The sequence below is a fragment of the Salmo trutta genome, chromosome 18 (assembly GCF_901001165.1).
Source record: "Salmo trutta chromosome 18, fSalTru1.1, whole genome shotgun sequence".
NCBI classification, from domain to species: domain Eukaryota; kingdom Metazoa; phylum Chordata; class Actinopteri; order Salmoniformes; family Salmonidae; genus Salmo; species Salmo trutta.
In genome coordinates this window covers 54,248,182-54,275,400 of record NC_042974.1, presented here as the reverse complement: position 1 = coordinate 54,275,400, position 27,219 = coordinate 54,248,182, and the positions used below count along the sequence as shown (strand labels likewise).

Genomic DNA, 27,219 nt, shown 5'->3' with positions numbered 1-27,219 from the left:
CCATTATGAGAAGGAATAAAACACAGCTAACCAGCAACCACATAGGCTACTGACTGCATCATGTTAAATATAATTTTGTATTTTAAGTATCAGTCTATCAAAATGTATAGCTAATAATTAGTCTAAATTGTGCAGTGTTGTTATAGAGGAAAGGTAAACCACATGAAATTAATTATTTATCATTTATTGGCCTACTTTCTGTTACAGGTTGCTGGCTGTAGTTGAGCTGATTCATCAGGTGTTTAGGTAAATTGTCAAGAAATTGCGTCAGTAAATTCACATTAAAGATACTAAAAACAAATATGTACATTTTTATCCCGGAAGTCGCCATGCCTGGATTCTGCTTAGTTCAATTCCTCCAGCGTCGCGAAGGCTCAGGGCAACTGGAGGAGGATGTGACGGGTGAGGGAGACTATCCACGAGGAAGACCGCGCACGACCGACGGACGGACGGATCAGTACACAGGCGCTTCAGACGAAGCGAACAGGTGGCTGCCTAGTTCAACATGGGTAACGCTGACTCCAAACTCAACTTCAGGAAAGCTGTGATACGACTAACAACCAAAACACAGGTTTGTTAACATAATAACGCTCTTTTGTATAGGCCAATGCAGCATTTAAATATTTATGAACCGTTCTGTTTTTCAAGATAAAAATAGAAATTCAAGTGGGCCAGATGGTAGTCTGCCTACAAGTTGTATTTGACACATGGATGAGTGACATGGATGATTTGGTGGTAGAGAAATACAGTAATGGTTACCATCAGTCCAAAAGCAGAGTTTACTGGTTAAATGTAAACTTTTAATGAAAATGTAGGACTAGGATATTTATATTTTGTTATTGGCTATAAACTGACAATTAGATTAATTGTAGGGTACTGTTATAAATACTGAGAGTTTGTGTCATCAAATAGTGGACTCATAATATCGGCAACAATGTATCTATGTTGTAATCAAATGTAACATTGTAGTCATACTTCTGTAGTTATAATAAACACAGCCAAGAGCCTCATATCAGGTGCAGAAAGTCATTCTAAGGTGTATCCTATTCACAGAGCTATGATGAGATGCGAATATGAATACTGTACATTCGGGGCTTTATTTGAATCGATAATTTTCCTGCTTTACTCATCCTTGATTAAAAAAAATGGAATAAAGGTAGCCTAGAAACCATTTCCAGCTACATTTCTGATGACATGGTTGTCGAATGAGTCATAACACTCAGACAATGTGGCTGATTTAAGGTGGGATGAAAGCCATTCAAGTTAGTTAAATAAGCATTAGTCTAAAGTGCACTGTTTGGGTGACATTTACTCTGTCATCAAGGCAAAACAAGTAGCTGAATATATTGTCTGTACAACAAAACAAAAGTTAATTTCATCACGTGTTCTTCATTGGGGCGGCAGGTAGTCTAGTGGTTAGATCGTTGGACTAGTAACTGAAAGGTTGAAAGATCAAATCCCCGAGCTGACAAGGTAAAAATCTGTTGTTCTGCCCCTGAACAAGGCAGTTAACCCACTGTTCCTAGGCCATCATTGAAAATAAGAATGTGTTCTTAACTGACTTGCCTAGTTAAATAAAGGTAAAATAAAAAATTGGATGGGTTCCTGGGCACAGATCTTAGTCCTGGACTAAAAAGCAATGCTCAATGAAGAATCTCCATCAAAAGTGATTTTTAGTCCATGACCAAGTTTATTATGTCTATATTTATCTGCTCTGCTCCAGAAGGCTACAGCCAAGCAGGTCTCTGAATTAATAATGTACGAGTTAATGGAGAAGGGAAATGGCAGCATCACAACCGTCTGTGCTCCTCAATAAGAGCACACTCGCATGATGTAGAGTGGAGTGACATCTGGGACTGGGTTTAGATGGGGCCTGGCTCTGTGTGTCTGAGAGTGGAGTGACGACTGGGTTTAGATGGGGCCTGGCTCTGTGTGTCTGAGAGTGGAGTGACGTCTGGGACTGAGTTTAGATGGGGCCTGGCTTGTGTGTCTGAGAGTGGAGTGACGACTGGGTTTAGATGGGGCCTGGCTCTGTGTGTCTGACAGTGGAGTGACGTCTGGGACTGGGTTTCGATGGGGCCTGGCTCTGTGTGTCTGAGAGTGGAGTGACGACTGGGTTTAGATGGGGCCTGGCTTGTGTGTCTGAGAGTGGAGTGACGACTGGGTTTAGATGGGACCTGGCTCTGTGTGTCTGAGAGTGGATTGACATCTGGGACTGGGTTTAGATGGGGCCTGGCTCTGTGTGTCTGAGAGTGGATTGACATCTGGGACTGGGTTTAGATGGGGCCTGGCTCTGTGTGTCTGAGAGTGGAGTGACGACTGTGTTTAGATGGGACCTGGCTCTGTGTGTCTGAGAGTGGATTGACATCTGGGACTGGGTTTAGATGGGGCCTGGCTCTGTGTGTCTTAGAGTGGAGTGATATCTGGGACTGGGTTTAGATGGGGCCTGGCTTGTGTGTCTGAGAGTGGAGTGACGTCTGGGACTGGGTTTAGATGGGGCCTGGCTCTGTGTGTCTGAGAGTGGAGTGACGACTGGGTTTAGATGGGACCTGGCTCTGTGTGTCTGAGAGTGGATTGACATCTGGGACTGGGTTTAGATGGGGCCTGGCTCTGTGTGTCTGAGAGTGGAGTGACGACTGGGTTTAGATGGGGCCTGGCTTGTGTGTGTGAGAGTGGATTGACATCTGGGACTGGGTTTAGATGGGGCCTGGCTCTGTGTGTCTGAGAGTAGAGTGAAATCTGGGACTGGGTTTAGATGGGGCCTGGCTCTGTGTGTCTGAGAGTGGATTGACATCTGGGACTGGGTTTAGATGGGGCCTGGCTTGTGTGTCTGAGAGTGGATTGACATCTGGGAGTGGGTTTAGATGGGGCCTGGCTCTGTGTGTCTGAGAGTGGAGTGACGACTGGGTTTAGATGGGGCCTGGCTTGTGTGTGTGAGAGTGGATTGACATCTGGGACTGGGTTTAGATGGGGCCTGGCTCTGTGTGTCTGAGAGTGGAGTGACGACTGGGTTTAGATGGGGCCTGGCTCTGTGTGTGTGAGAGGGGAGTGACATCTGGGACTGGGTTTAGATGGGGCCTGGCTCTGTGTGTCTGAGAGTGGAGTGATATCTGGGACTGGGTTTAGATGGGGCCTGGCTCTGTGTGTGTGAGAGGGGAGTGACATCTGGGACTGGGTTTAGATGGGGCCTGGCTCTGTGTGTCTGAGAGTGGAGTGACGACTGGGTTTAGATGGGGCCTGGCTTGTGTGTCTGAGAGTGGAGTGACGACTGGGTTTAGATGGGGCCTGGCTTGTGTGTGTGAGAGTGGATTGACATCTGGGACTGGGTTTAGATGGGGCCTGGCTCTGTGTGTGTGAGAGTGGAGTGACATCTGGGAGTGGGTTTAGATGGGGCCTGGCTCTGTGTGTCTGAGAGTGGAGTGACGACTGGGTTTAGATGGGGCCTGGCTTGTGTGTGTGAGAGTGGATTGACATCTGGGACTGGGTTTAGATGGGGCCTGGCTCTGTGTGTCTGAGAGTAGAGTGAAATCTGGGACTGGGTTTAGATGGGGCCTGGCTCTGTGTGTCTGAGAGTGGATTGACATCTGGGACTGGGTTTAGATGGGGCCTGGCTTGTGTGTCTGAGAGTGGAGTGACGACTGGGTTTAGATGGGGCCTGGCTCTGTGTGTCTGAGAGTGGAGTGACATCTGGTTCTATCAGTGCGATGGTGTGCAGAATGGAAATTGTTTCCTCTGACTCACTGTTCTGGTCAGAGCGTCAGACTGCCACATTGTGCATTGCTAGCTACTGGCCATCATGGGGAATAGAAAGGATACGAAGACCTGAATTTGTGGTCGCAACGCTGTCACCATTACCACCACATGGGAGCAGAGACTGCAGTGTGCAGACTGAGGAGGCTCTTTTTACCATGCTCACATGGTGGGAAATGTCTACAGGACAGATTAAAGAAAAAGTTGCACTCTCATTTATTTTTCTTGCTGTGGATTTATTTGAATAATGTTTTGGCTACAGAGCCTTCATCAGACAGGGTTTTGGGATGGGGAATATATCTGATCCCTGTTTGTTGCCTCATCACCCCCAGCCTGTGGAGACTACAGATGATGCCTTCTGGGACCAGTTCTGGGCGGATACTGCCACGACCGTCCAGGATGTGTTCGCTCTGGTGCCGGCAGCGGAGATACGAGCTGTCAGGGAGGAATCTCCCTCCAATCTAGCAACCCTCTGCTACAAGGTAATGTAGGGTACTAGGATACAGTACATCCTCTGTGTGTGCATGTGTGTTTAACCTTTATTGTTTCTACCTTGGATACAGTTGGTGTAATAGGAATGCAGGACGATGTACAGTAACAGGTAGGACTGGGATGATATCAGTATCACCCAAAGAATTAGATGGCAAAAATCAGAACATGAAGCAGACCACTCTTTGGGCCTTTAAAAACCTGCTATATGTAAAATATTGTGTGCTATAGCTTGGAAGATAAATGGGACTCTGGATGACAACATAATGATGTTTATTTCCAACATTAGGGCTGTTTTCCTAAATAAGTTCAATCCGCCTCGTGTTTTGTTTCCCTGCCACGATACTAATGAGTACCGCGATACTTGCATTGTCCCGGCCCTAGTAACAGGTGTGTTCTGAGTGTGTTAAGTAGTGCTGTAATGTAGTAACAGGTGTATTCTGAGTGTGTTAAGTAGTGCTGTAATGTAGTAACAGGTGTGTTCTGAGTGTGTTAAGTAGTGCTGTAATGTAGTAACAGGCGTATTCTGAGTGTGTTAAGTAGTGCTGTAATGTAGTAACAGGTGTATTCTGAGTGTGTTAAGTAGTGCTGTAATGTAGTAACAGGCGTGTTCTGAGTGTGTTAAGTAGTGCTGTAATGTAGTAACAGGTGTGTTCTGAGTGTGTTAAGTAGTGCTGTAATGTAGTAACAGGTGTATTCTGAGTGTGTTAAGTAGTGCTGTAATGTAGTAACAGGTGTGTTCTGAGTGTGTTAAGTAGTGCTGTAATGTAGTAACAGGTGTGTTCTGAGTGTGTTAAGTAGTGCTGTAATGTAGTAACAGGTGTATTCTGAGTGTGTTAAGTAGTGCTGTAATGTAGTAACAGGTGTGTTCTGAGTGTGTTAAGTAGTGCTGTAATGTAGTAACAGGTGTGTTCTGAGTGTGTTAAGTAGTGCTGTAATGTAGTAACAGGTGTGTTCTGAGTGTGTTAAGTAGTGCTGTAATGTAGTAACAGGTGTGTTCTGAGTGTGTTAAGTAGTGCTGTAATGTAGTAACAGGTGTGTTCTGAGTGTGTTAAGTAGTGCTGTAATGTAGTAACAGGTGTGTTCTGAGTGTGTTAAGTAGTGCTGTAATGTAGTAACAGGTGTGTTCTGAGTGTGTTAAGTAGTGCTGTAATGTAGTAACAGGTGTGTTCTGAGTGTGTTAAGTAGTGCTGTAATGTAGTAACAGGTGTGTTCTGAGTGTGTTAAGTAGTGCTGTAATGTAGTAACAGGTGTGTTCTGAGTGTGTTAAGTAGTGCTGTAATGTAGTAACAGGTGTATTCTGAGTGTGTTAAGTAGTGCTGTAATGTAGTAACAGGTGTGTTCTGAGTGTGTTAAGTAGTGCTGTAATGTAGTAACAGGTGTGTTCTGAGTGTGTTAAGTAGTGCTGTAATGTAGTAACAGGTGTGTTCTGAGTGTGTTAAGTAGTGCTGTAATGTAGTAACAGGTGTGTTCTGAGTGTGTTAAGTAGTGCTGTAATGTAGTAACAGGTGTGTTCTGAGTGTGTTAAGTAGTGCTGTAATGTAGTAACAGGTGTGTTCTGAGTGTGTTAAGTAGTGCTGTAATGTAGTAACAGGTGTGTTCTGAGTGTGTTAAGTAGTGCTGTAATGTAGTAACAGGTGTGTTCTGAGTGTGTTAAGTAGTGCTGTAATGTAGTAACAGGTGTGTTCTGAGTGTGTTAAGTAGTGCTGTAATGTAGTAACAGGTGTATTCTGAGTGTGTTAAGTAGTGCTGTAATGTAGTAACAGGTGTGTTCTGAGTGTGTTAAGTAGTGCTGTAATGTAGTAACAGGTGTGTTCTGAGTGTGTTAAGTGCTGCTGTAATGTAGTAACAGGTGTGTTCTGAGTGTGTTAAGTGCTGCTGTAATGTAGTAACAGGTGTGTTCTGAGTGTGTTAAGTACTGCTGTACTGCAGTATTGGGCAGGTGTTCCACCAGGGTTTGCTTCCAATATGTCTCTAGTTGTTTTTAAATGGTGTGTTTCATCCTTTTCTGTATTTAAGCCGATTCTATTGGGTACCTTGGATACAGATGGTGTTAAAGGAATGCTAGTGTTTGTTGCAGCAGATTAACTATTGTAAATGGAATTGTATGCCTGTGTTGAGCCTCAAGGGTCTACTGTATAAGCCCTCAAATGGAAATGCTTACATAAGTGACAAATGAAGCAGTGTGTGAGAGGGTGTGTTGTATTTGACTAACTGTACATGTTCATGTGTTCATTCCAGGCGGTGGAGAAGCTAGTCCAGGGGGCTGAATCTGGTTGTCCCTCAGAGAAGGAGAGACAGATAGTCCTGAACTGCACCCGTCTGCTCACACGTATCCTACCATACATCTTTGAGGACGAAGACTGGAGAGGGTTCTTCTGGTCTACCGTACCTGGAGCTGGGGTGAGAATACTGTACCATCCAATATAGATAAAAAATGCTGTGTCCCAGAAGTGTTCTGTGCTATCCTAGCCCATTGTAGAAAAAAGAAACGCACACCTATAAAGGCGAGGTGCTGGCTAGCGGAGCAGAACACTAGAAAATAAAGGAAAGCCGCACACTCTAAGAGCTCAGATGCAAAAATTTTAATAACCAACGTTTCGACAGCTAAGCTGTCTTCATCAGGGTCACCCTGATGAAGACAGCTTAGCTGTCGAAACGTTGGTTATTAAAATTTTTGCATCTGAGCTCTTAGAGTGTGCGGCTTTCCTTTATTTTCTAGAATCCTAGCCCATTGGACATGTAACCCTTTGAAGTTGTGATTTCATTATATATGCAATTTGCGTATCAGTTTATCAGTGGTCAGGGTCATTTTAATTAGGTAAGACTCACTTCTGTGTTCCCTTATTATTTGGAAATTAAGAGGGATGCATTCTCTATCGCATGCTGCCAAGGATGCCAGTCTCGCTCTCCAGTTGTTGCTCTCCACTTGTCTTTAGCATCTCAGACTCAGTGACCACTTGCAGGGAGAAGCTGTGTGGCGGGGCAGGGGAGAAAGAGGAAGAAGCATCGGGGCTAGTTGCATTAGAAGGGCTGGGAGATGAGGAAGTGTTGGACGGGCAAGGAGGCATGGCTTAGTCAAATTAATAAAGTGGCTCAGCCGTACGCTCCTTGTCAGTAACAACCACATCAGCATTAAGGGACATGGGCAGCTGTGAGGAGGAGGGTTTATTCTCCAGGTCTTTCATTGTTTTCCAGAACTTCTTGGGGTTCGACCCACAGAGAGAGAACTCCTTAAAGTACCTACTTTGGTCTTCTGGATAGCCTGAGTGCACTTATTTCTCATTTGCCTGAATAACAGCCAGTCAGCCTGGGTATGCGTGTGCCGAGCATTTCACCAAATGGTGTTCTTGAGGTGAAGTAACTCTGAAAGATCACAAGAACTTCAAGGGGTGCTAGACCCCTGCTTGTTTTATGTTGGAATACAAGAGGCATGATGATGTCTGCTCTGTAACAATACAAATCTTAAGTTCATATGCATGACATATTGCAAAACAACTATGCATATTATGCATAAACAGACTTATTTTTACCCCTTTTTCTCCCCATTTCGTGATATCCAATTGGTAGTTACAGTCTTGTCCCATCGCTGCAACTCCCCTACGGACTTGGGAGAGGCAAAGGTCGAGAGCCATGTGTATGGTTTCCTAGAAACAAGGGAAGGCTCAACTAACCCTTTGGCTCAACTTACTCCACTCTCCCCTACTTGTTACAGATCATTGGATAGAATAGGTTTGTCTTATGGTGAAAAGGATGCTGGTGATTTAGCACGAAACATGCACTGTGGGCTTGGAGAATAGACAGACAGAGGAAGAAAATTCTTCCCAAGACTGGTTTAATTTTTCAGCTCCCTTTTCAGTTTTGTATGGAACATATTTTCTTCTTGAATTTGTGAGTGAGCGCCCCACTCTCATACTGATTGTCCCCCACTACTGCAGCAGCTGCTGTGCTGTCTGGTGGGAACTGCATGTTTTCAAGTTTTCAAAGCTCTGACCAGCCAGCATTGTAGGATGAGCCCAAGCTGGGTTGTGTTCATTTGTACACACCGTAACAAAATGTTTAAAAACGTAACGCAAAATGAAAATGTGCGTTTCTTATTAGACAAGATCAGGTAGACCTAGGGCTGTTGCGGTGACCATATTACCGTCACACCGGCGGTCATGAAGGCTGTCAAATTCCACATGACCGTTTAGTCATGGTAATTAGGCTTCTCCAAGCTCTGATGCTGCTTGCTAACTTGCTGGTACTCAGCACTCTATTGTCCCTATAATCACTCTGCCATCAATGCAAATGTATCGAAAATCTAATCAAACACTTCATGAGTGCCCATGAGCTCATGTTGCGCAACATTTCTATAGGCTATACAATTGCAGGAGAAAACAGTGATTGCCTCTATTAAAAAGAACAGGATCCCATCAGCTTTCTATAGGCTAGGCCTACTATACTTATTTCTCAACTTTCCTAATATTAAGCATATTGGTTATATTTACAGCAGGATTATAGCCTACCTGGCTGGCATGAAAATAAACCATGGGGAAAAACATTCTCCATTCGCTATTTAAGTGCAAAGATTACATGTATTTTTTCCCGCTGCCCCTGTTTCGATACAGGTGCATGATAATGGTCCATTCTAAATAAAAACAAATGTCACACATATATATTATTTGGTATATGTAAAGACAAGATTAATTCAAGAATAGTCTGATGGGTGACAATATTAGCCTATCAAGTATGAATTATAAATTATCACGTGTGAGTGATGCCCAGCATAAGAAATGCCTTTTTTGCGACTTTTTCGAATCATAGTCGCACACCCCATGTAGCCTAGCCCATAGGCCTATATCAGTCCCTCCAGGATTTCTCTTTTTTTTGTGATTTCTGCAGCCAAAAGTGCTTGATTTTTGTGGCAGCTTTACAGAAATTCTGCGATACAATGTTTGTTTTTTAACACGTTCATTTCATATAAAGCAATAAAAGTCATACGTGCTCAGTTTCAGGACGATTTTAAGCAGAATACGAAATACAAAAACAATTAGAAACATCTAAAGTGCTCAATTCGGTTTATTTTCCTGAACAAACAGCTCTGTCATAATCCACTCACATTCACTCACACACACCTCTCCATCAGGCTTGGGGCTTGCTATCAACACGAGATGCACCTCCCATTCCTTCTCTCTCTCTCTCTCTCTCCCTTTCTCTTAAAAAAAACAAATAGATTAAAAGCTGATCAATCACTTTCAATTTGAGATCGATATTTCTTTCTAATAAGTTGTCTTCAAAATTCTTGATTGTGATTTTTTTTCTGAAAAGGTTCATAAGGGACATAAAGAACAGAACACGTAAAAATAGAGTTGTGGTTGATTTATTATTCCATTTTAAAAAAATCCAGAAAGATTGTGCTTTTGTGATCTGTATTAAGTTTTAGAATTTAAACGGCAATGCTGACAAATTGCACTCAGTGCTTTGAGCAGCGCTCTCCATAGACAGACTGGGGAGAGCAGAGTGTCGACCACCCTAATAAAGCCAAGGTTAGCGGAGTTAAAGTTGAGTAAAACGCCACTCACCTTGATTCTTTCAGGGCTTGCCACAGACTTCCCTGCTACCACTTCAGTCAGTGCGATCTACCTCTGCTGTGGGAACTGTTCTGACATTCTCATATGCTTTGCTGATTCGAAGTGATTGTTGATTGTCGACTTTCTCTAGTTTCCAAAAACATTTGGAAATTGTTTTGCATGGTCGTTAGCTGTTATTTTTGTTGGCAAATTAGATTGATTTCTGTTCATTGTACTGCCTGTCAGCCATCAACAATCACCCATCATCTACGCACGTGAATACGCTGATAGGCCAGGGGGGAAAAACGTTGTTGACGTGTGATTGGGCCATTTTCCACAGTAACAGTGCAGTAATTGGTCAAAATTACGAACCCGCTTTGATTGGACCCTTTTATGCTCTAAAAGTGCGGGAATTGGTCAAAATTGCGAGGTCTTGCATAATATGCGCTGAATGGTTGATTTTGCATTGAATTATGCGATCGCAGAATTGCAGAATCCTGGAGGGACTGCTATATGTTTTAAAAAGGTTTGTTACACAACTAAAGTGGCCAAATAACTTCTTAATTTTAAGCACATTAATCGGCATTGCAAGGGGTGTAGAGCCTAACTTGCATACATACGTGTGAGTTTCAAGTTTGGGGAAGATAATTTTCACCATAAAACTGCACGTTTTATAATATAAATATTACATGTATAATTGCTTTTGCGGTCACTTTTGATAATGGTGTTTTCCGCTAATGTGAAGAAATTGCCTAATAGTTTATCAACATTTTAAACTAAACGTTCTGATCTGTTGCATCAGCCACATTGCTTAGTGGTTGTATTAATGCTAGTGGTTGTATTAATTTGGGATCTTTTGCATCCCACAACTGTCCCAGACTATGTTTGGAATATTTATTTCTTGCAGAGAATAGAATAGGTCGACTTTCGTACTATGGAGGATAGTAGATGTGTTTTTGCTGTTCGTTTAGCCTACTCATCTTGTTGGCTGACGACAAGTAAATGTGGACAGATCTTCCAATATCTTCAATATGCACCTCAGAATTGGATAAGGATGCACGCAGTTACGTCCCCCATGTGGCTCCCTTCACTTGTAGCCTGTGAGAAAGACCCAATCACATGTCAGAGCCATGTGAGTGAGAGGTGATTTGGTGCGCTCAACACTCAGGGAGAAGGGCACAAAGGCCACTGGCCACAAAAGGTATGGATTTATTTTAGGGTGCATTACGGCCAAACAAAGGGGATGCCTCCTTGAAATTCTAGGCATTATCTAGTGCTTGTCAAATTGTAAATGAGTAACTGATGTAGTGTGTACAGCCTGTGCAATAAAACAAAGCAGAGCTCATTAACTTTTTAAATCATCATTAGTCGCATCATACAGCCTTACAATGTATTAAAAATCAAAACATAAAGTCCAATGTTTGTAGAACAACTAAAGTTACATTAATAACTCTAAATTAAGCATATAGGAATACCTATTTCTTTCTTAACCGCTCAACACATAATAGCCGCATGTGCGCCCTCATCATTTGGCAAAAATATAATTTATATTTTATTCAGCTTTGTTCAATTGTATTCTTCATACTATAAAACAATGCCACAGATTTCTAAGGAAATCGTGTCTGCTAAATGAACTAGTGTAGCCCACAGCCATTTGGTTTTGCCAGATCAGGACCTAACATAAAGACAAATCAGAGTATGCTATTCTGTTCTTCTGAAATAGCTATATTTTCTTCATATCCTTTAGACCTGTTTAAAATAAATCATGGATTTATTGTGAAGGTTTAGGCTATATTACATGGATTTATTAGACTTTTTTAAAATGTAGATGTTCCAAAGATCTGCATCAGTGGCTTGTAGGCTATGTGTGGAAACCAGGAGATGCTAAATGTGTTTATGTCCATTACCGTGAGACCGACGGTTATTTGCTTGACAATCACCAGTTGATGAAATTTGGTGACCGCTGTAGCCCTAGTAGTACCTCCCCGTTACAGTCCATCTTCTTCCAGGGTTTTTTGCCTTATGAACACGGACCTGGTGTTGAGTCAGTTCACTGTCCCAGGCAGAGAGAACTCTATGAGGTGGGGCTTTCCTTCTCCCTCCATGTCTGCTAATTGTTGGACCAGCTGGGTCTCCTGTAACCTGGCCTGTAGAGCACCTCAGCCTGCCTGAACACTGTTTCTATTGTGTCTCCCTCCCCCATCCCTCCCTCCTGGCCAGTGGTTGAATTGGGGAGATATTGGATAGCCTTTAATTAAAGTGAGAGGCTGGATGGGTGAATGCCAAACTATATTATGGGAGTCGGTGTGAATGCAGAACGGATGTAGCAATCGGTGAAGAGGCATTCTCTACTACAGACTGAACTGGTTGGGGTACTATGTTTGTCCTGATAGCTTCAAAGACCCAGGCAGTCACACACAGTCAGGCAGTTAAGGCGAAAGTGGCCTGAAGACCTGGTAAGTATTTGGAATGGGTATTATGACCTCGAAACACAATTGAGTTTGATATTTTTTTTGTCACGCTCATTATTGATAATCCTTAATGCAGTTCTACTTAACCCATTTTATACTACAATGTAAGATACAGTACCAGTCAAAAGTTTGGACACCTACACATTCAAAGGTTTGTCTTTGTTTTTACTATTTTCTACATTGTAAAATAATAGTAAAGAAAGTAAAACTTAGAAATAATACATGGAATAATGTAGTAACCAAAAGTGTTAAACAAATCAAAATATATTTTTATATTTGAGATTTTTCAAAGTAACCCTCTTTGCCTTGATGACAGCTTTGCACACTCTTGGCATTCTCACAACCAGTTTCACCTGGAATGCTTTTCCAACAGTCTTGAAGGAGTTCCCACATATGCTGAGCACTTGTTGGTTGCTTTTCCTTCACTCTGTGGTTCAACTCATCTCAAACCATCTCAATTGGGTTGAGGTCAGGTGATTGTGGAGGCCAGGTCGTCTGATGCAGCACTCCATCACTCTCCTTCTTGGTCAAATAGCCATTACACAGCCTGACGGTGTGTTGAGTCATTGTCCTGTTGAAAAACAAATGATAGTCCCACTAAGCGCAAACCAGATGGGATGGGGTATCACTGCAGAATGCTGTAGTAGCTATGCTGGTTATGTTTGCCTTGAATGAATCACTGACAGTGTCAACAGCAAAGCACCCCCACACCATCACAGCTTCTCCTCCATGCTTCAGAGTGGGAACTACGCATGCGGAGATCATCCATTCACCTACTCTGCATCTCACAAAGCCATGACGGTTGGAACCCAAAATCTCAAATTTGGAATCATCTGACCAACGGACAGATTTTCACCGGTCTAATGTCCATTTCTCAAGTCTCTTCTTATTATTGGTGACCTTTAGTCGTGGTTTCATTGCAGCAGTTCGACCATGAAGGCCTGATTTACGCAGTCTCCTATTTTTTTTATTTATATCACCTTTATTTAACCATGTAGGCTAGTTGAGAACAAGTTCTTATTTGCAACTGCGACCTATGAACAGTTGATGTTGAGATGTGTCTTACTTGAACTCTGTGAAGCACTTATTTGGGCTACATATTGAGGCTGGTAACTCTAATGAACTTATCCTCTGCAGCAGAGGTACGTTTGGGTCATCCTTTCCTGTGACAGTCCTCATGAGAGCCAGTTTCATCATAGCGCTTGATGGTTTTTGTGACTGCACTTGAAGAAACTTTCAAGGTTCTTGAAATGTTTCGATTTGACTGACCTTCATGTCTTAAAGTAATGATGGAATGTCGTTTCTCTTTGCTTATTTCAGCTGTTCTTGCCGTAATATGGACATGGTCTTTTACCAAATAGGGCTATCTTCTGTATACCACCCCTACCTTGTCACAACACAACTGATTGGCTCAAACGCATTAAGAAGGAAAGAAATTCCACACATTTAATTTTTACAAGGCACGTGTTAATTGAAATGCATTCCAGGTGACTACCTCATGAAGCTTGTTGAGAGAATGCCAAGAGTGTGCAAAGCTGTCATCAAGGGATGGTTGAGCATGATGGTTGATGATGTCTCTCTCGGCAGGATGATGATTATTAATGTGTCCTTGCTAGATGAAGGTGATGATGATGAGGAGGAGGATTGTGTCCTAGGATGAGCATGATGATGATGATGTCTGTCTTCTAGCAGGATGAAGGTAATGATGATGGAGCGAGGCCCCTGGCTGAGTCTCTCCTCCTGGCTGTATCTGACCTGCTCTTCTGTCCAGACTTCACCGTCCAGAGCCACAAGAGAGCCGGCCCGGTGAGTAACCTCCTACAGAAACGCTATGAGGGGGGCCTCCCGAGTGGCGCAATGGTCTTAGGCACTGCATCGCTGTGCCGCTAGAGATTCTGGGTTCGAGTCCAGGCCCTGTCGCAGCCGTGGGGCGGGGCACAATTGGCCCAGCGTCATCCAGGTCAGGGGAGGGTTTGGCCGGCAGGAATGTCCTTGACCCATCGCGCACTAGCGACTCCTGTGGCGGGCCGGGCACAGTGCACGCTGACACGGTCGCCAGGTGTACGATGTTTCCTCCGACACATCTGGGTTAAGTGGGCATTGTGTCAAGAAGCAGTGTGGCTTGGTTGGGTTGTGTTTCGGAGGATGCACGGCTCTCGACCTTCGCCTCTCCCGTGTCCGTATGGGAGTTGCAGCGATGAGACTGTAACTACCAATTGGATATCACGAAATTGGGGAGAAAAAGGGGATACATTTTTTTTAATAATAAATAAGAAACACTATGATGACCAATGTTCCTTTCATGAGAGAAAAAACAGATAAACTACTTGACCAGTTTGTATTTTTTATTTGATATTTTATAAACAATACAAAACCCATACTTGCAAACGATAACATCATACAAACATCAACTACATCACACCTGCCCAGACCCACTAGCACATACCCCCATCTCCAGTGCCCTCTCTACCACATGGCCTCAAACTGCACCATTTTGTTTCTCTCCGTAGCCCACGCACTTTAACATTTTTTTGATAATAAAGCATTTGCCCTTTCCATTGAATTTTGTCTGCATTGGTCAATCCAAAATTGCTTTTTAAAGCTGTCATTGAAATAAATATTTTTCCTATTACCAAGTCATTTACAGTTTCTATGCCTTTAGTTTTCCATGTAGACCAATTTATCAGTGAATTCTGAAAAGCTATCCAAGGATTGTTCTGGGGATGAGCATTCGCATCTTCAGTTGTACCTATTTGTTCTGCATGAATATTTCTTCTTGGGTGATCTGTTTTTAGTGATTTATTTTTGTCTGCTGATAATTGCTTCAGAGTTGTTGAATCTAAGAAGGCTATAGGGTCCGTCCAACCGTTTAATTTAAGTTTGTATTTAATTTTGCGGGGGAAAATTGTAACTCAATATCTGCTCACAAAAACGAGATTATGCAGACGTTCGCATTAATCTCAAGTTAAGATTGGTCCCTAAGTGAACAGAATGTCCCATTAGACCCGTGTTGTGCTTCCATGCTGTGTGTAATGCACCTGTTAGCTCCCCTGTGCAGACTAGGCTCCAGGGTTAATGAGTGACTTAAGTCTTCAGTGTGAGTTGAGGTGTGACCCTGAGCCATATTTGTCAACTGGGCTGAGGAAGGAGGAGGAGGAGGAGGAGGGTGGTGGACACTCCTTATCCACTGTACAAACACCTCTATGCTGTTGTTGCTGGCCACACAGGGCCCAATGGTGTTTGACAGGGCCGTGAAAATAAAATGGTCACCCTCCCTATCCTCCAGTTGACCACTCACTCACAGCTACTCAACATACACACGTGCATGCACACGGAAATGTCACACTCAGTGGAGCACTTGATGGTGTGAGTAAAAAAATGGACAGCAGAGTTGTGTGGAGCAGAGTGGAGATGGAGAATATCCAGGGGCTGTGTGTATTCTGTGTATCCCTATCGATTCAAGGATCCAGGCAGTCACACACAGGCAGTTAAGGCTGAATGCTAACTATTTGGAAAGGCTAATTTGATTGCCTGAGGCACACGCAATGTCTATCACTACCAAGGTTGGAGTCAACTATTGATTGTCATGATATTATTCACTCTAGAGTTCCTACACAACTGAACTTAATATAGTAATCTATGAGGATTAAAAACGGGGCTGCATCTGACACTCCTTCTAGGCAGTTAAAATCTCTCTCTGCAGAGGTGTTGGACAATAGGTGGGCAAAGTCAGATGAGTGCTCAGCTCAGGCCACTTGTAAAATCACAAGGTGGACGGAAGTGTGAACAAAGTTGTGTCCCAAATGACACCCCATTCCCTATATAGTGCACTACTTTTGACCAAAGCCCTATAGGCCCTGGTCAGGAGTAGTAATCTATATAAAGCAGGAATGGGCAACTTTGATCAGGGTGGGAGCCATCAAAAATTGGAAGTCATCATGAGCGGCAGGTCTGCGTAACCATATCTGTACCCACACATGCAGTCAGAGCCGGCCCTATCCTTTTGGGGGGGGCCATAAGAAACATTTTGTTGGGCCCCAAACCCCCCCACCTTTCGAGCAAAACAATTCAGCGGCCCCCCTCTTGGCAGTGGAGAGAAGTTTTAGTTTATTTCCTGCAATTCTACATTTTGTTGTGGGGCATTGAGAAAATGTTGCCGTTTTAAAGAAAGTTTGCTGCAATTCTACACATTTTGTTGTGGGGAATTGAGAAAAGGCCAAGTTTTAAAGCAAGTTTGCTGAAATTCTAGACATTTTGCCATTGGGTGGAGAGAAATATTTGCAGTTTTTACTATGATATCTGAATGAGAGTGGATTCAGGTCGGTTATTTGGCCATGATTACTACAAGTAATTGACAGGTAGCCTAGTGGTTAGAGCGTTGGACCAGTAACCGAAAGGTTGCAAGATCGAATCCCCGAGCTGACAAGGTAAAAATGAGTCGTTCTGACCCTGAACAAGGCAGTTAACCCACTGTTCCTAGGCCGTCATTAAAAATAAGAATTTGTTCTTAACTGACTTGCCTAGTTAAATAAAGGTAAAAGATTACAAAAAATTTAGATAGCTGGCCGCTAGAGTAATTTACCAGTTTGCGAACTGACATTGGCTAATTGAGTGACAGTCAGTGACTGACATAACAAAAGAGAAACTGCACAACCAAATTTTGAAATTGCTCCTTGTGTATTCTAATGCTCAACAGTAAGTTGAGACCCCGACTGAGTCCCCCCCCCCCCCCCCCCCCACACACACACACGAAAGTTCTGCCACTTGCCCATTCCTGATAGAAGGGATAGGGTGCCATTTGGGAATCAGCCACAGTCACTCTGCCTTGTGCACATGACTATGTATCCCCCTGTCGATCAGGCTATTTGTCTCAGTTGACTGCTACTGTAGTGCCATGCTCCATCTTGCCAGTCACCCATTCATTACCGACAAGCTCCGATGCATTCAGTTCATGATTTATCTCACATGCGCAGCACCCCCGTCACTCTGTTGATATGAATAAAGCACGGTCCACCATGTCCTTTGTGATCTCTGCACTGCAGGGTGGCAATAACTGATATCCCATTTGACATTCATTAATTATTTACATTACACATTGTGCAGTGAACCATGTTTTATAGTAAACCAAACAATCATTGTTCTACATTAGTGTAACAATATTTATTCGAATTTTGTAGGATTTCATGAGAAAAAAAATGAAAACAAACGCTTGATTAGCTTTGAAGGTCACATCAGTGTTCTCTTGTTTCCAAGGAAACAGAGGAGGACATGCAGTCGATAGACAGTTGTGAGTACATCTGGGAGGCAGGGGTGGGGTTCGCTCAGACACCCCCTCTCGACTACATCCACGACCTCAACAGGTGAGACCACAGCACCAGGGAGGATGGAGAGAGGGCATCTCTGAATTCCTAGATCTACTTGTGTAGATATGAGAGGATTGGATAGATATAATTAGTACGGCGACAATTCCACTTGGCTTATCGGGGGCAAGATGGAACTCCCGCTACATTGCTTACACATATCCAACCCTCTCAGATCTACACAAGTGACTAGAGCAGTTGGGTTTCAGTTGGTGGTCAAAAATAATGTAAAATGACGTGGAATAATAATAATAATAATAAATAAAATAATTGATTCAGAAATTCTGTTCCCAAGTATTCCCACAAATAGAAATTCACATGATCATGTCTCAATGTAATCAAGGTACAGTATGTATTTGAACTATAATTTCAATCTCTTTTTGGGCTTACTTGTGGTAAATTTGCAATGTACAAATTATTATAATTATTTTCTGAAACCTGACCGTTTGCTGGGATTTTAAAAAATCAGCCCCGTGGCTGAATCTAGGTGCCTACCTCTGGCCTAGAGGGTAGGGGCAAGGGGTTGATTTGGGATCTTTCTCTCCACTGTCCTGGTCAGGACGGAGCTGCTGAAGCTGCTTCTGACCTGTTTCTCTGACGCCATGTACCTGCCCCCCTCTGCTCAGAACAACATCCTCAACCGCTGGGTCGTCTTCTTCAGCTCTACACATAACAGGTAACACACACACTTTATGACTGATTTGGTTTGAAGCGTGTGTGTGTGTTACACTCATCCTAACCTCTTCCTCCCCCTCCCAGACATGCCCTGCCTCTCTTCACATCTCTCCTAAATGTGGTGTGTGCCTATGACCCAGTGGGGTACGGTATCCCCTACAACTACCTGATGTTCTCTGACTACCGAGAGGTGCTGGTGGAGCATGCTGTCCAGATCCTCATAGTGACTCTGGAGCACGAGGCCGGGGCAGCTGCAGCCACAGCCCAACACAACCTGGACCACTTAGACTCCCTCTCCGCCTCTGCGATGGAAGACAAGGAGGTAAGAGACCCTGAATACCTTCCCCAACAGACATCAAACTCATTCCACGGAGGGCTGAGTGTCTGTGGGTTTTCACTCCTCCCTTGTACAAGATTGATGAATCAAGGTCACTAATTAGTAAGGAACTCCCCTCACCTAGTTTTCTAGGTCTTAATTGAAAGGAAAAAACTAAAACCAGCAGCGACTAGGCCCTCTATGGAATGAGTTTGACACCCCTGCTTTACATCTCAGCTACTTGTGGAGAACTGGACAGGAATAAGCAACATGGTGGTAGATCCAGCTTGCCTCTGGTCACGTGGAATTGTTAGTTGCTGTATCATCTGATAACTTTTCTCTTCCTTGTGTTCTCAGCTTGTGGGACCAGACAACCTGTTTGTAAACTACCTGTCCAGGATCCATAGGGAGGAGGTAGGAGACTAATGTACACTGCTCAAACAGTCAATCCAGAGCCATATGGCTCAATGGGTCAATCAGAGGTCCTTGTTTTAACCCTTCAAGTCACCGTAAATTGATAGGTTGTTGTTTGTCCTTCCTGTCTTTCCCTAGGACTTTATCTTCATCCTGAAGGGCCTGGCCAGACTGATGACCAACCCTCTGATCCAAACCTACCTGCCCAACTCTACCAAGAAGATCCAGTTCCACCAGGAACTCCTGGTGCTCTTCTGGAAGCTCTGTGACTTCAACAAGGTTCGGACTGGAGCCCTAGCACCGGCATCCCCTCATTCCTATATTGAAGGATACAACAGTTCTGTAGTAGCCTTAATACTATCCTAGATGGACTAGTAGTCTCACCCCATCACTTCTAGCCTGGTCCCAGATCTGTTTGGGACTTCAACAAGGTTTCGGAGCACACAGAGTTCTTCTGCCTTAAGACCATCCTAGGTCATATGGTTCTTAGTTTCTGTTCTAGCCTCACTCTTCACAGCTGTTCCCTCTTCTAGCCTCACTCTACACAGCTGTTTCCCCTTCTAGCCTCACTCTACACAGCTGTTTCCCCTTCTAGCCTCTCTACACAGCTGTTCCCCCATCAAGCCTCACTCTACACAGCTGTTCCCCCATCTAGCCTCACTCTACACAGCTGTTCCCCCATCTAGCCTCACTCTACACAGCTGTTCCCCCATCTAGCCTCACTCTACACAGCTGTTCCCCCATCTAGCCTCACTCTACACAGCTGTTCCCCCATCTAGCCTCACTCTACACAGCTGTTCCCCCCATCTAGCCTCACTCTACACAGCTGTTCCCCCATCTAGCCTCACTCTACACAGCTGTTCCCCCATCTAGCCTCTCTACACAGCTGTTCCCCCATCTAGCCTCACTCTACACAGCTGTTCCCCCATCTAGCCTCACTCTACACAGCTGTTCCCCCATCTAGCCTCACTCTACACAGCTGTTCCCCCATCTAGTCTCACTCTTCACAGCTGTTCCCCCATCTAGCCTCACTCTACACAGCTGTTCCCAACATTAGTGGTCCTTAGTCGTATATTTACAGCTCATTGAATAATAATAATTTTGCATCTCTCATTTCGGTTCATTTAGAACAATGAGGGTTGTCTAGAGAGTAGGGTAAAGTGGCACATCTGTGTTTGTTAGGTGCCACGGTCTCTGGAGCTCTGTGCTGCACACTGCCTCTCACATCCATCCACCTCTCAACACTTTCTGCTTCCCGTTTCTCTACCGTTCTTCCCTCAACACTGCCATCTGTCAGTCTGTGCTACCTGGTACATGCCTCATTGCGTCGCACGTTGATTACATGTTTACATCCTCCTCGCTCTCTCATCGGGTATGCACTGAGGAGATGAGGTGCCTTTTAAAGTGTTTCTCCAAATAAATGTTTGTTTCATCACTTAAGTTTGCAGCTTCTCTAGAGAGCAAGGTCTTAAAGATTCTGAAAATAATTTAGTTTTAACTTTGACAAGTCTTGTCTAAAGTGTTTGTGTCTAACCTCTGGGTTTCTGTCACATTTTTAAGTACAGCACTGTTGTTCCTAACTGTTTGCACACCGTACAGGGGAGACTATTCATATAATATTGAAGCTCAATCTCTTAGTAAAAAAAAACATGTTTATTTTTTGTGTGTTTCAGAAGTTTCTGTTCTTCGTGTTAAAGAGCAGTGATGTTCTGGATGTCCTGGTGCCTATCCTGTTCTACCTGAATGATGCACGAGCTGACCAGTGTGAGTAACACAGAACTGTCTGAGTAGGTGGCGCTGAGAGATATGGCAGCTCTGCTTCTTGCTCCTAAGCAACTTTGCAGTTACAAGCATTTTGCTACACCTGGAATAACATCTGCTAAATATGTGTATGTGACCAATACAATTTGATTTGCGTGCATGTTCCGAATGCAGTCTGTGTATATTTTGGGATTGTTGGGTACTAGGTGTACATACACTCTGTCTTAGTTTATAGTGTATGTGTCTGTGCGTGTGTGTGTGTGTGTGTTTGTGTGTGTGTGTGTGTGTGTGTGTGTGTGTGTGTGTGTGTGTGTGTGTGTGTGTGTGTGTGTGTGTGTGTGTGCGCAGCTTGTATGGGCCTGATACACATTGGTGTGTTTATCCTGCTGCTGCTGAGTGGAGAGAGGAACTTTGGTGTGCGTCTGAATAAAACCTACTCGGTACGAGTCCCCATGGACATCCCTGTGTTCACTGGAACACATGCTGATCTGCTCATCATGGTGAGTAGTGCTACTGGTGCTGTCTGGATGGGAGATGTCTCAGTGCTTCCCTGGATGGGAGTGGGGTGAGGGAATTATATATTTTATCATGCTCTGATGAAGGTCTTTTTTAACCGAAAAGCCTGGAACATAAACTGAAACTACCACTGATTCAACTGTGTGGAGACTATTCATAGTACACTATTAAGGTAACTGTGCACAGTTGCCTTATGTTAGTTCATTTGTGATTGTCTAGATTTTCCACAAAATCATCACAGGTGGACACCAGCACCTGAAGCCTCTCTTTGACTGCCTGCTTACCATCATAGTGAATGGTGAGTGCTCCTATTCTATTTCAATCTGTGGGTGAGTGTCTGACTGTCTGTCAAATGGTCACCACCTGTTGGCAGCATCTGGGTATTGCAGTTTCTTGACACCAGTAATCCACCATCCTACACAGTGTCTCCCTACCTGAAGAGTCTGTCCATGGTGGCAGCCAACAAGCTGCTCCACCTCCTGGAAGCCTTCTCCACCAACTGGTTCCTGTTCTCTGCCTCCCAGAACCATCATCTGGTCTTCTTCCTGCTCGAGGTCTTCAACAACATCATACAGTATCAGTTTGATGGTAAGGCCTGGCTGTAGTTAGCTCGGGTCCCATATCTGATTGTGCTGTCTTGCCAAACATGACAAGGAGTTGGCAAGACAGCACAAAGTGATCTGGGACCCAGGCTCTATAGTCTCACGTTGTCAGTCGTCACACAGTAGTAGAGGAAACCTGGGGTCAAGAGGCTAGGTTGGCTTACTCCTCCAAAGATTTTAGCAAGCAATGACTGGGCAGTATGGGAACTACACCATCTCTTGGTGGGCATTGGGATTGTTTCAACATGGTTGACGTTAAATGACCAGACTGACACTAACTGCCAGACTGACACTATCTAAGAGCACTTTTTTTTAACATTATAAACCTGCCCACTGTTTGTTCCTCCCCCGTCCAGGTAACTGTAACCTGGTGTACACCCTCATCCGCAAGCGCAACATCTTCCATCAGCTGGCCAATCTGACCTCTGACCCGGTCACTATCCACAAGGTAAAGAGAGAGAGAATGTGCTCGCTAATGTAAAAGTCTATACCATACAACTTTGTCCATGTTACAGCGAACAGTGGATTTTAAAATGAATAATGGCCAGCACCCAGTTGATACAGTTGCAGTTGAATCATTGAAGCTTTAATTGATCATTTTCTTCTCCATCCACATAACAAGGCCCTAGAGATGAAGAAGACGACATTGGCTCGTATCTCCCGTACCAACTCCCAGGAGACCATCTCCATGGATGGGTCCCGACCGGCCGTCCCAGCCGAGCCAGGGACCCTCAAAGCCAGCCTCGTGCCCATACCAGGTACCCCCTCTCCTCTTTGGAGCTCTCCATGCATGCATGTATTTTGCAAAGTACATTTCCCTATGGTATGTAAATGTTTTCTATTAACTTGGCTTTGCCGGTTGTCCACTAAGCTTCACTAACTTATATCCTATCACTCTACAACTCAGTTCATCACAGATATTGGAATTCTCTCAGCCCTTTTTATTAAAAAAAACAGCAGTTGATTTGGTTTAGTCATTTTCACCAAATATCATAGCAATCCCTTATTTGACATCAGTTTTGTTTCATTGTTAGAAACCATTGAACAATTCTCTAAGAGTCTGCTGTCACTGTAGCTATTGACAAGCTGACAGAGAAGGCTCAGGTCTCTGAGGATGGCACCATGGTCTGTCTCCAGCACAACACACACTCTCCACAGATGACCGCTGACCAGAATACACACACTCTGCAGCCTCAAACGGCTGGTGACCAGCACAAACACTCTCTACAGTCCGCTGACACCAACACCAGTGGTATAGCAGGAGCCAGCGACACGTTGTCTCTCCCTGTGTTGGACTCTGAGGTAAGAGCTCTGATTGGGGAGACTCATGAACCCAGCTCACTGGAAAGCAATCCATGGGGGAATGATTTAGTGAATTACGAACATGTATCAGGACAAAATATATACAGAATGCAACTTCTTAGTGACATGATTTTGTAAAGAAAATGCTGTTGAGCCTAGTGACCACCACAATGGTTATTCTTATTCCTGTCAGGAGGCCTTTCAACCAGAGTCGGGCCCATCCATGCGTTGTTTGTCCAGAGTGTCAGAATCAGCTACAGACTGGAACCCTACTCCAGACTGGGTAAGAGCCCTCCCTCCCCTTTCCATCCAACCCTAAACATACATTACATTCACAGCTGGGGTGTTATGTACATCATTGGTAAGATCTTTCCTTCTCTCCCTCCCTCCCGATAGATGGTGACCTGCTCTCCTTTCTCTGTACTGTTCTGTCAGGTCCTCTCCTGGAAGAGTAAGCTTCCTCTCCAGACGATCATGAGGCTGCTACAAGTCCTGGTCCCTCAGGTGGAGAAGATCTGCATAGACAAGTAAGGGAGAAGGATCCTAATCTTTCCAACAATGTAAAATGGGCGGGGGGAGGGGGGTTACTTTTCAATTCAAGAGCATATGACAGAGCATCTGTAGGAACCAATAGGATTATGTGATTTTGATTGTGGAACCCATAAGTGACCAGAACACAGAGCGATCAATATCGTTCCCTAGAACTGGATTAGCATGGATGAGATATACCAATACATTTAATCTAACCTGCCCAGGGACTACAGTTAAAAATGTGCCATCTGGCTAAAACTGCCACTTTTACAGTATTGTTGATTAATGTGCACTGTCCCTGTAAAACTAAAGTATATGTCTATCTCCTCCAGGGGCCTGACAGATGAGTCAGAGATCCTGAAGTTCTTGCAGCATGGTACCCTGGTGGGCCTGCTGCCTGTGCCACACCCCATCCTCATCCGGAAGTACCAGGCTAACGCGGGCACTGCCATGTGGTTCCGTACATACATGTGGGGTGTCATTTACCTACGGTAAGCAACATGGGCCAAATGAAAAGGGAAAGATTAAAATATTTGAAAGTTATCACAGTAAATACTTGTAGTAAAAGACCCAAATCCCTGTACAGAATGAATAAAACAAGACACTATGGATTAAGTTAAGATCTACTTTGGAGTAATTACAAAAGAGCAGTGCAGGGTATTCCCGAATCCCAAAGCAGGATTATTAAATTGGCCAGCTAACTTTGATTAATAGCCACATAACTTGATTTTCTGGTTGATAAAGAAATCAACATTTGTATATTGGTTGTTGTCAAGTCAGTTGTACATTTATCATTATATTTCTCAAAATTATGAAGTTATTTCAAGCAATTCTGGTCATCTGGCTAACTATTTGATCCAGCTATGTTTACCAGCTCCCAGGTCTAGGAATAAAGTGTACCAGCTGGTGGTCAGTCAGTGTGTTTGTCACATCTACTTGCCGAGTCACTTATTCCATGACTCACAGGTGATTGTGAGTGATTCTCTCAAATTGAATCTGATCTTTATTAATGATGACATGATTCCTCCCTCTCCTTTCCCCTGGGCTTTTGTTGTTACCGTAGTAACGTGGATCCTCCAATCTGGTACGACACCAACGTCAGACTGTTTGAGATCCAGAGGATCTAACTGGAGGAGGTGAAGAGGTCTCTACGACTGTGTCTGAAATGGCACCATGTCCCCTATATAGTGCATAGCTTTTGACTGGAGCCTTATGGACCCTTGTCAAAAGTAGTGCACTATATAAGGGGATAGGGTGCTATTTGGGAAGCACACTGCGTCTCTCTGGAACTGGGTTGTCTGGCTGGTTCCCCCTCAGAACCACCAACTCATAACACTCTCCTACCAACTGCCATCTTCAAACCTGAACAGAAGTCTGGATGAGGAAGAGGACAGATGAAGATTAAACGGACATACCTGCTCTAGAAAACAAGAATTGGCCGTTTGTTTTGTGCATTTTGTTTCTTGCCAACCCGTAAATCATCATGTAATAAACCACTTTTACTACAAGCTGTCTGCTACTACAACTGCCAAAAGATCTGCCATATCAACCCTCTACTGGTGTGTATTTTCTATGTCAGTATATTCCTTCACTTCTTCAACCTTGATGTATCTTTTTTTGCCAAACAAAAACCATGTATACACTACCGTATGTATACGTTAGGTAATCTGCCATTTAAGTTTTTGTATGTTTTAGATTATGTATTGCACTTATTTTCAGTATCTCCTTTTTCAGGGAGCTTCATTATTTCCCTATTGTTGCTGTAAAATGTATTTTTATTTTGGTGTGAAATAGACTTAGACTAGCGTGAGCCTCACTAAAGGATGCAGCTTTAAGAAACCTGTCACGCCTGAATTAAAAAGGCAGACTAGTGCTGAATCCCAAATCGCCCCTCCAATTCCGTGTTCACGCGGCCCATTCACCATATGCACACGTGTCCCAAAGCTGAGGGTGTGAAAATAATGGATGGCTAATTAGATCCCCCGATAGCCACTTCGACCGAGTCAGCTATGCTGTCCGCTTCAGAGTGATGTGGTATCCCATAACTCACTGCGTTATTTTTGAGTTTGCATAATTTCACACAAAATAAATGTGGTGTGGCTTGTTATGAACCACTTGTATTTGTTTGTGTCTAATGTTGAGGCTTTACACATGTAACATTAAATATTTCCCACATTAAATGTTTGTTACCAAGGTTTATATCTTGTAAAATGGGGATTTTTCTCATTTGAATTTAATGCTTGTTTTATTATTGAAACGTGGAACATGAATTGCGTCATTCAAGTCACAAGTGTCCTGAAGTTGATGGGTTTCTTCGATCCCCTCGCCACTCTTGAAGTCCCCCTCTGTTTCACCAGAAACACATGACAATGGAGGGCCTTCCAAGCGAGTTGGAAGAGGCAAGTGGCTGGTTTGCAATTCACCATAGGTGCACTGACCAGGACCTTGGTGAACTGAGACAGGGAGGGATATCTTTATGGAATGTATTGGCTTTTGAACTGTAGGCAAATTGCATTCTGTGTCTGATTTCATAATGTCAATATTTTCATAAAGTAACTTCTACAGGATATCATATGAAACAAATCATTATAGAAATGATGAATCAATGTACACGTGTAATTAATGTCCAAACATAGTGGATCAAGTATTTTAAACATTGTCAGTTTTTACATCTCATCTTTACAGTTATTTGATATTTAGCTAGTCCCTAGTAGTCAGTCTGCACAACTTTTCACCAAGGACAAGAAAAGGTGGAGGGATCACATTGTGGCCTTATGTCCTAGAGTAAATGTAAGTCAGTTTGTTCCAGTAGAAGAGAGAACAGGAGAGGGGAAGAGAGGAGAGGGGGAAAATGGCACTAGTCAGCCCTATGCTGTGATGGGTAGCTCCATTTAGGGCTTCCACAGAGTGCATCCTGTAGAAGACTCTCAGAGGCTGACCCAGGTTGACCAGGACAAACCAGGCTGAGAAGCCATGAGAACTGCTTCCCCAGGCAGTTTGAGAACTGGGTCTGGGCTCCAAATGCTGGGATCACCCACAGCTGAAGAGGGGAGAGAAAAGGTAAGGGGACAAATTAAAATGACATTAAATTGAAAAAGGGATAGGGTGTAAATACGAGCCTGATCCCAGATCTGTATGCACTTTCTTGCCAATTCCTATGCCAAATAGAAAGCATAGGAGTTGGCAAGAAAGCACAAACAGATCTGGGATCAGGCTAGGTAAATACTGTGTAACATGACAATATAAGCCCAGAGACATAATAGCTTCAGCATTAAATCACAATGATATTGGAGAGAATGAGGATGGCACAGATCTGTGTGGCTCTCATGTACCAGGTCATTTCCCCTACATGTTCACCACATTGTGCAGATGCTGCCTTTCCTCTCCAGTAGAGCTATACCTCCTGCTTAATCCCTGTCTTTATTTTTTTGGTCTTTGTCTTCTGCTTTGGGACAAGAGAAGGGTCATATTTTCAGTGTG

General features: G+C 43.7%; 1 protein-coding gene across 3 annotated transcripts; it reads left to right on the top strand.

The window, feature by feature from the left end:
• Positions 1-413: 413 nt before the first annotated feature.
• Positions 414-25,936, top strand: LOC115153528 (protein HID1-like). Of its 3 annotated transcripts, none has more exons than XM_029699055.1 (20): positions 414-571; positions 4,083-4,232; positions 6,481-6,642; positions 13,955-14,068; positions 17,516-17,622; positions 18,182-18,298; positions 18,382-18,619; positions 18,971-19,027; positions 19,166-19,306; positions 20,701-20,791; positions 21,137-21,288; positions 21,524-21,602; positions 21,728-21,892; positions 22,263-22,354; positions 22,529-22,664; positions 22,982-23,208; positions 23,402-23,491; positions 23,605-23,735; positions 24,072-24,230; positions 24,803-25,936. In XM_029699055.1, the coding sequence occupies exons 1-20, from the start codon at positions 506-508 to the stop codon at positions 24,864-24,866; spliced, it is 2,538 nt and encodes an 845-aa protein (XP_029554915.1). In that variant the 5' UTR covers positions 414-505; the 3' UTR covers positions 24,867-25,936. The 3 variants fall into 3 exon arrangements, with proteins under 3 accessions (XP_029554915.1, XP_029554917.1, XP_029554914.1); XM_029699057.1 differs by having other exon boundaries at positions 13,952-14,068; positions 23,644-23,735; XM_029699054.1 differs by having other exon boundaries at positions 13,952-14,068.
• The last annotated feature ends 1,283 nt before the right edge of the window (positions 25,937-27,219 follow it).

What these genes read in the sequence shown, in the direction of transcription:
- LOC115153528 (XM_029699054.1), top strand. Translation starts at nt 506, where the DNA reads ATGGGTAACGCTGACTCCAAACTCAACTTCAGGAAAGCTGTGATACGA. An exon ending in TTCAGCTCTACACATAACAG is followed by an intron (nt 18,299 to 18,381) that starts GTAACACACACA and finishes TCCCCCTCCCAG; the next exon opens with ACATGCCCTGCCTCTCTTCA. An exon ending in GGAACCCTACTCCAGACTGG is followed by an intron (nt 23,492 to 23,604) that starts GTAAGAGCCCTC and finishes CCCTCCCGATAG; the next exon opens with ATGGTGACCTGCTCTCCTTT.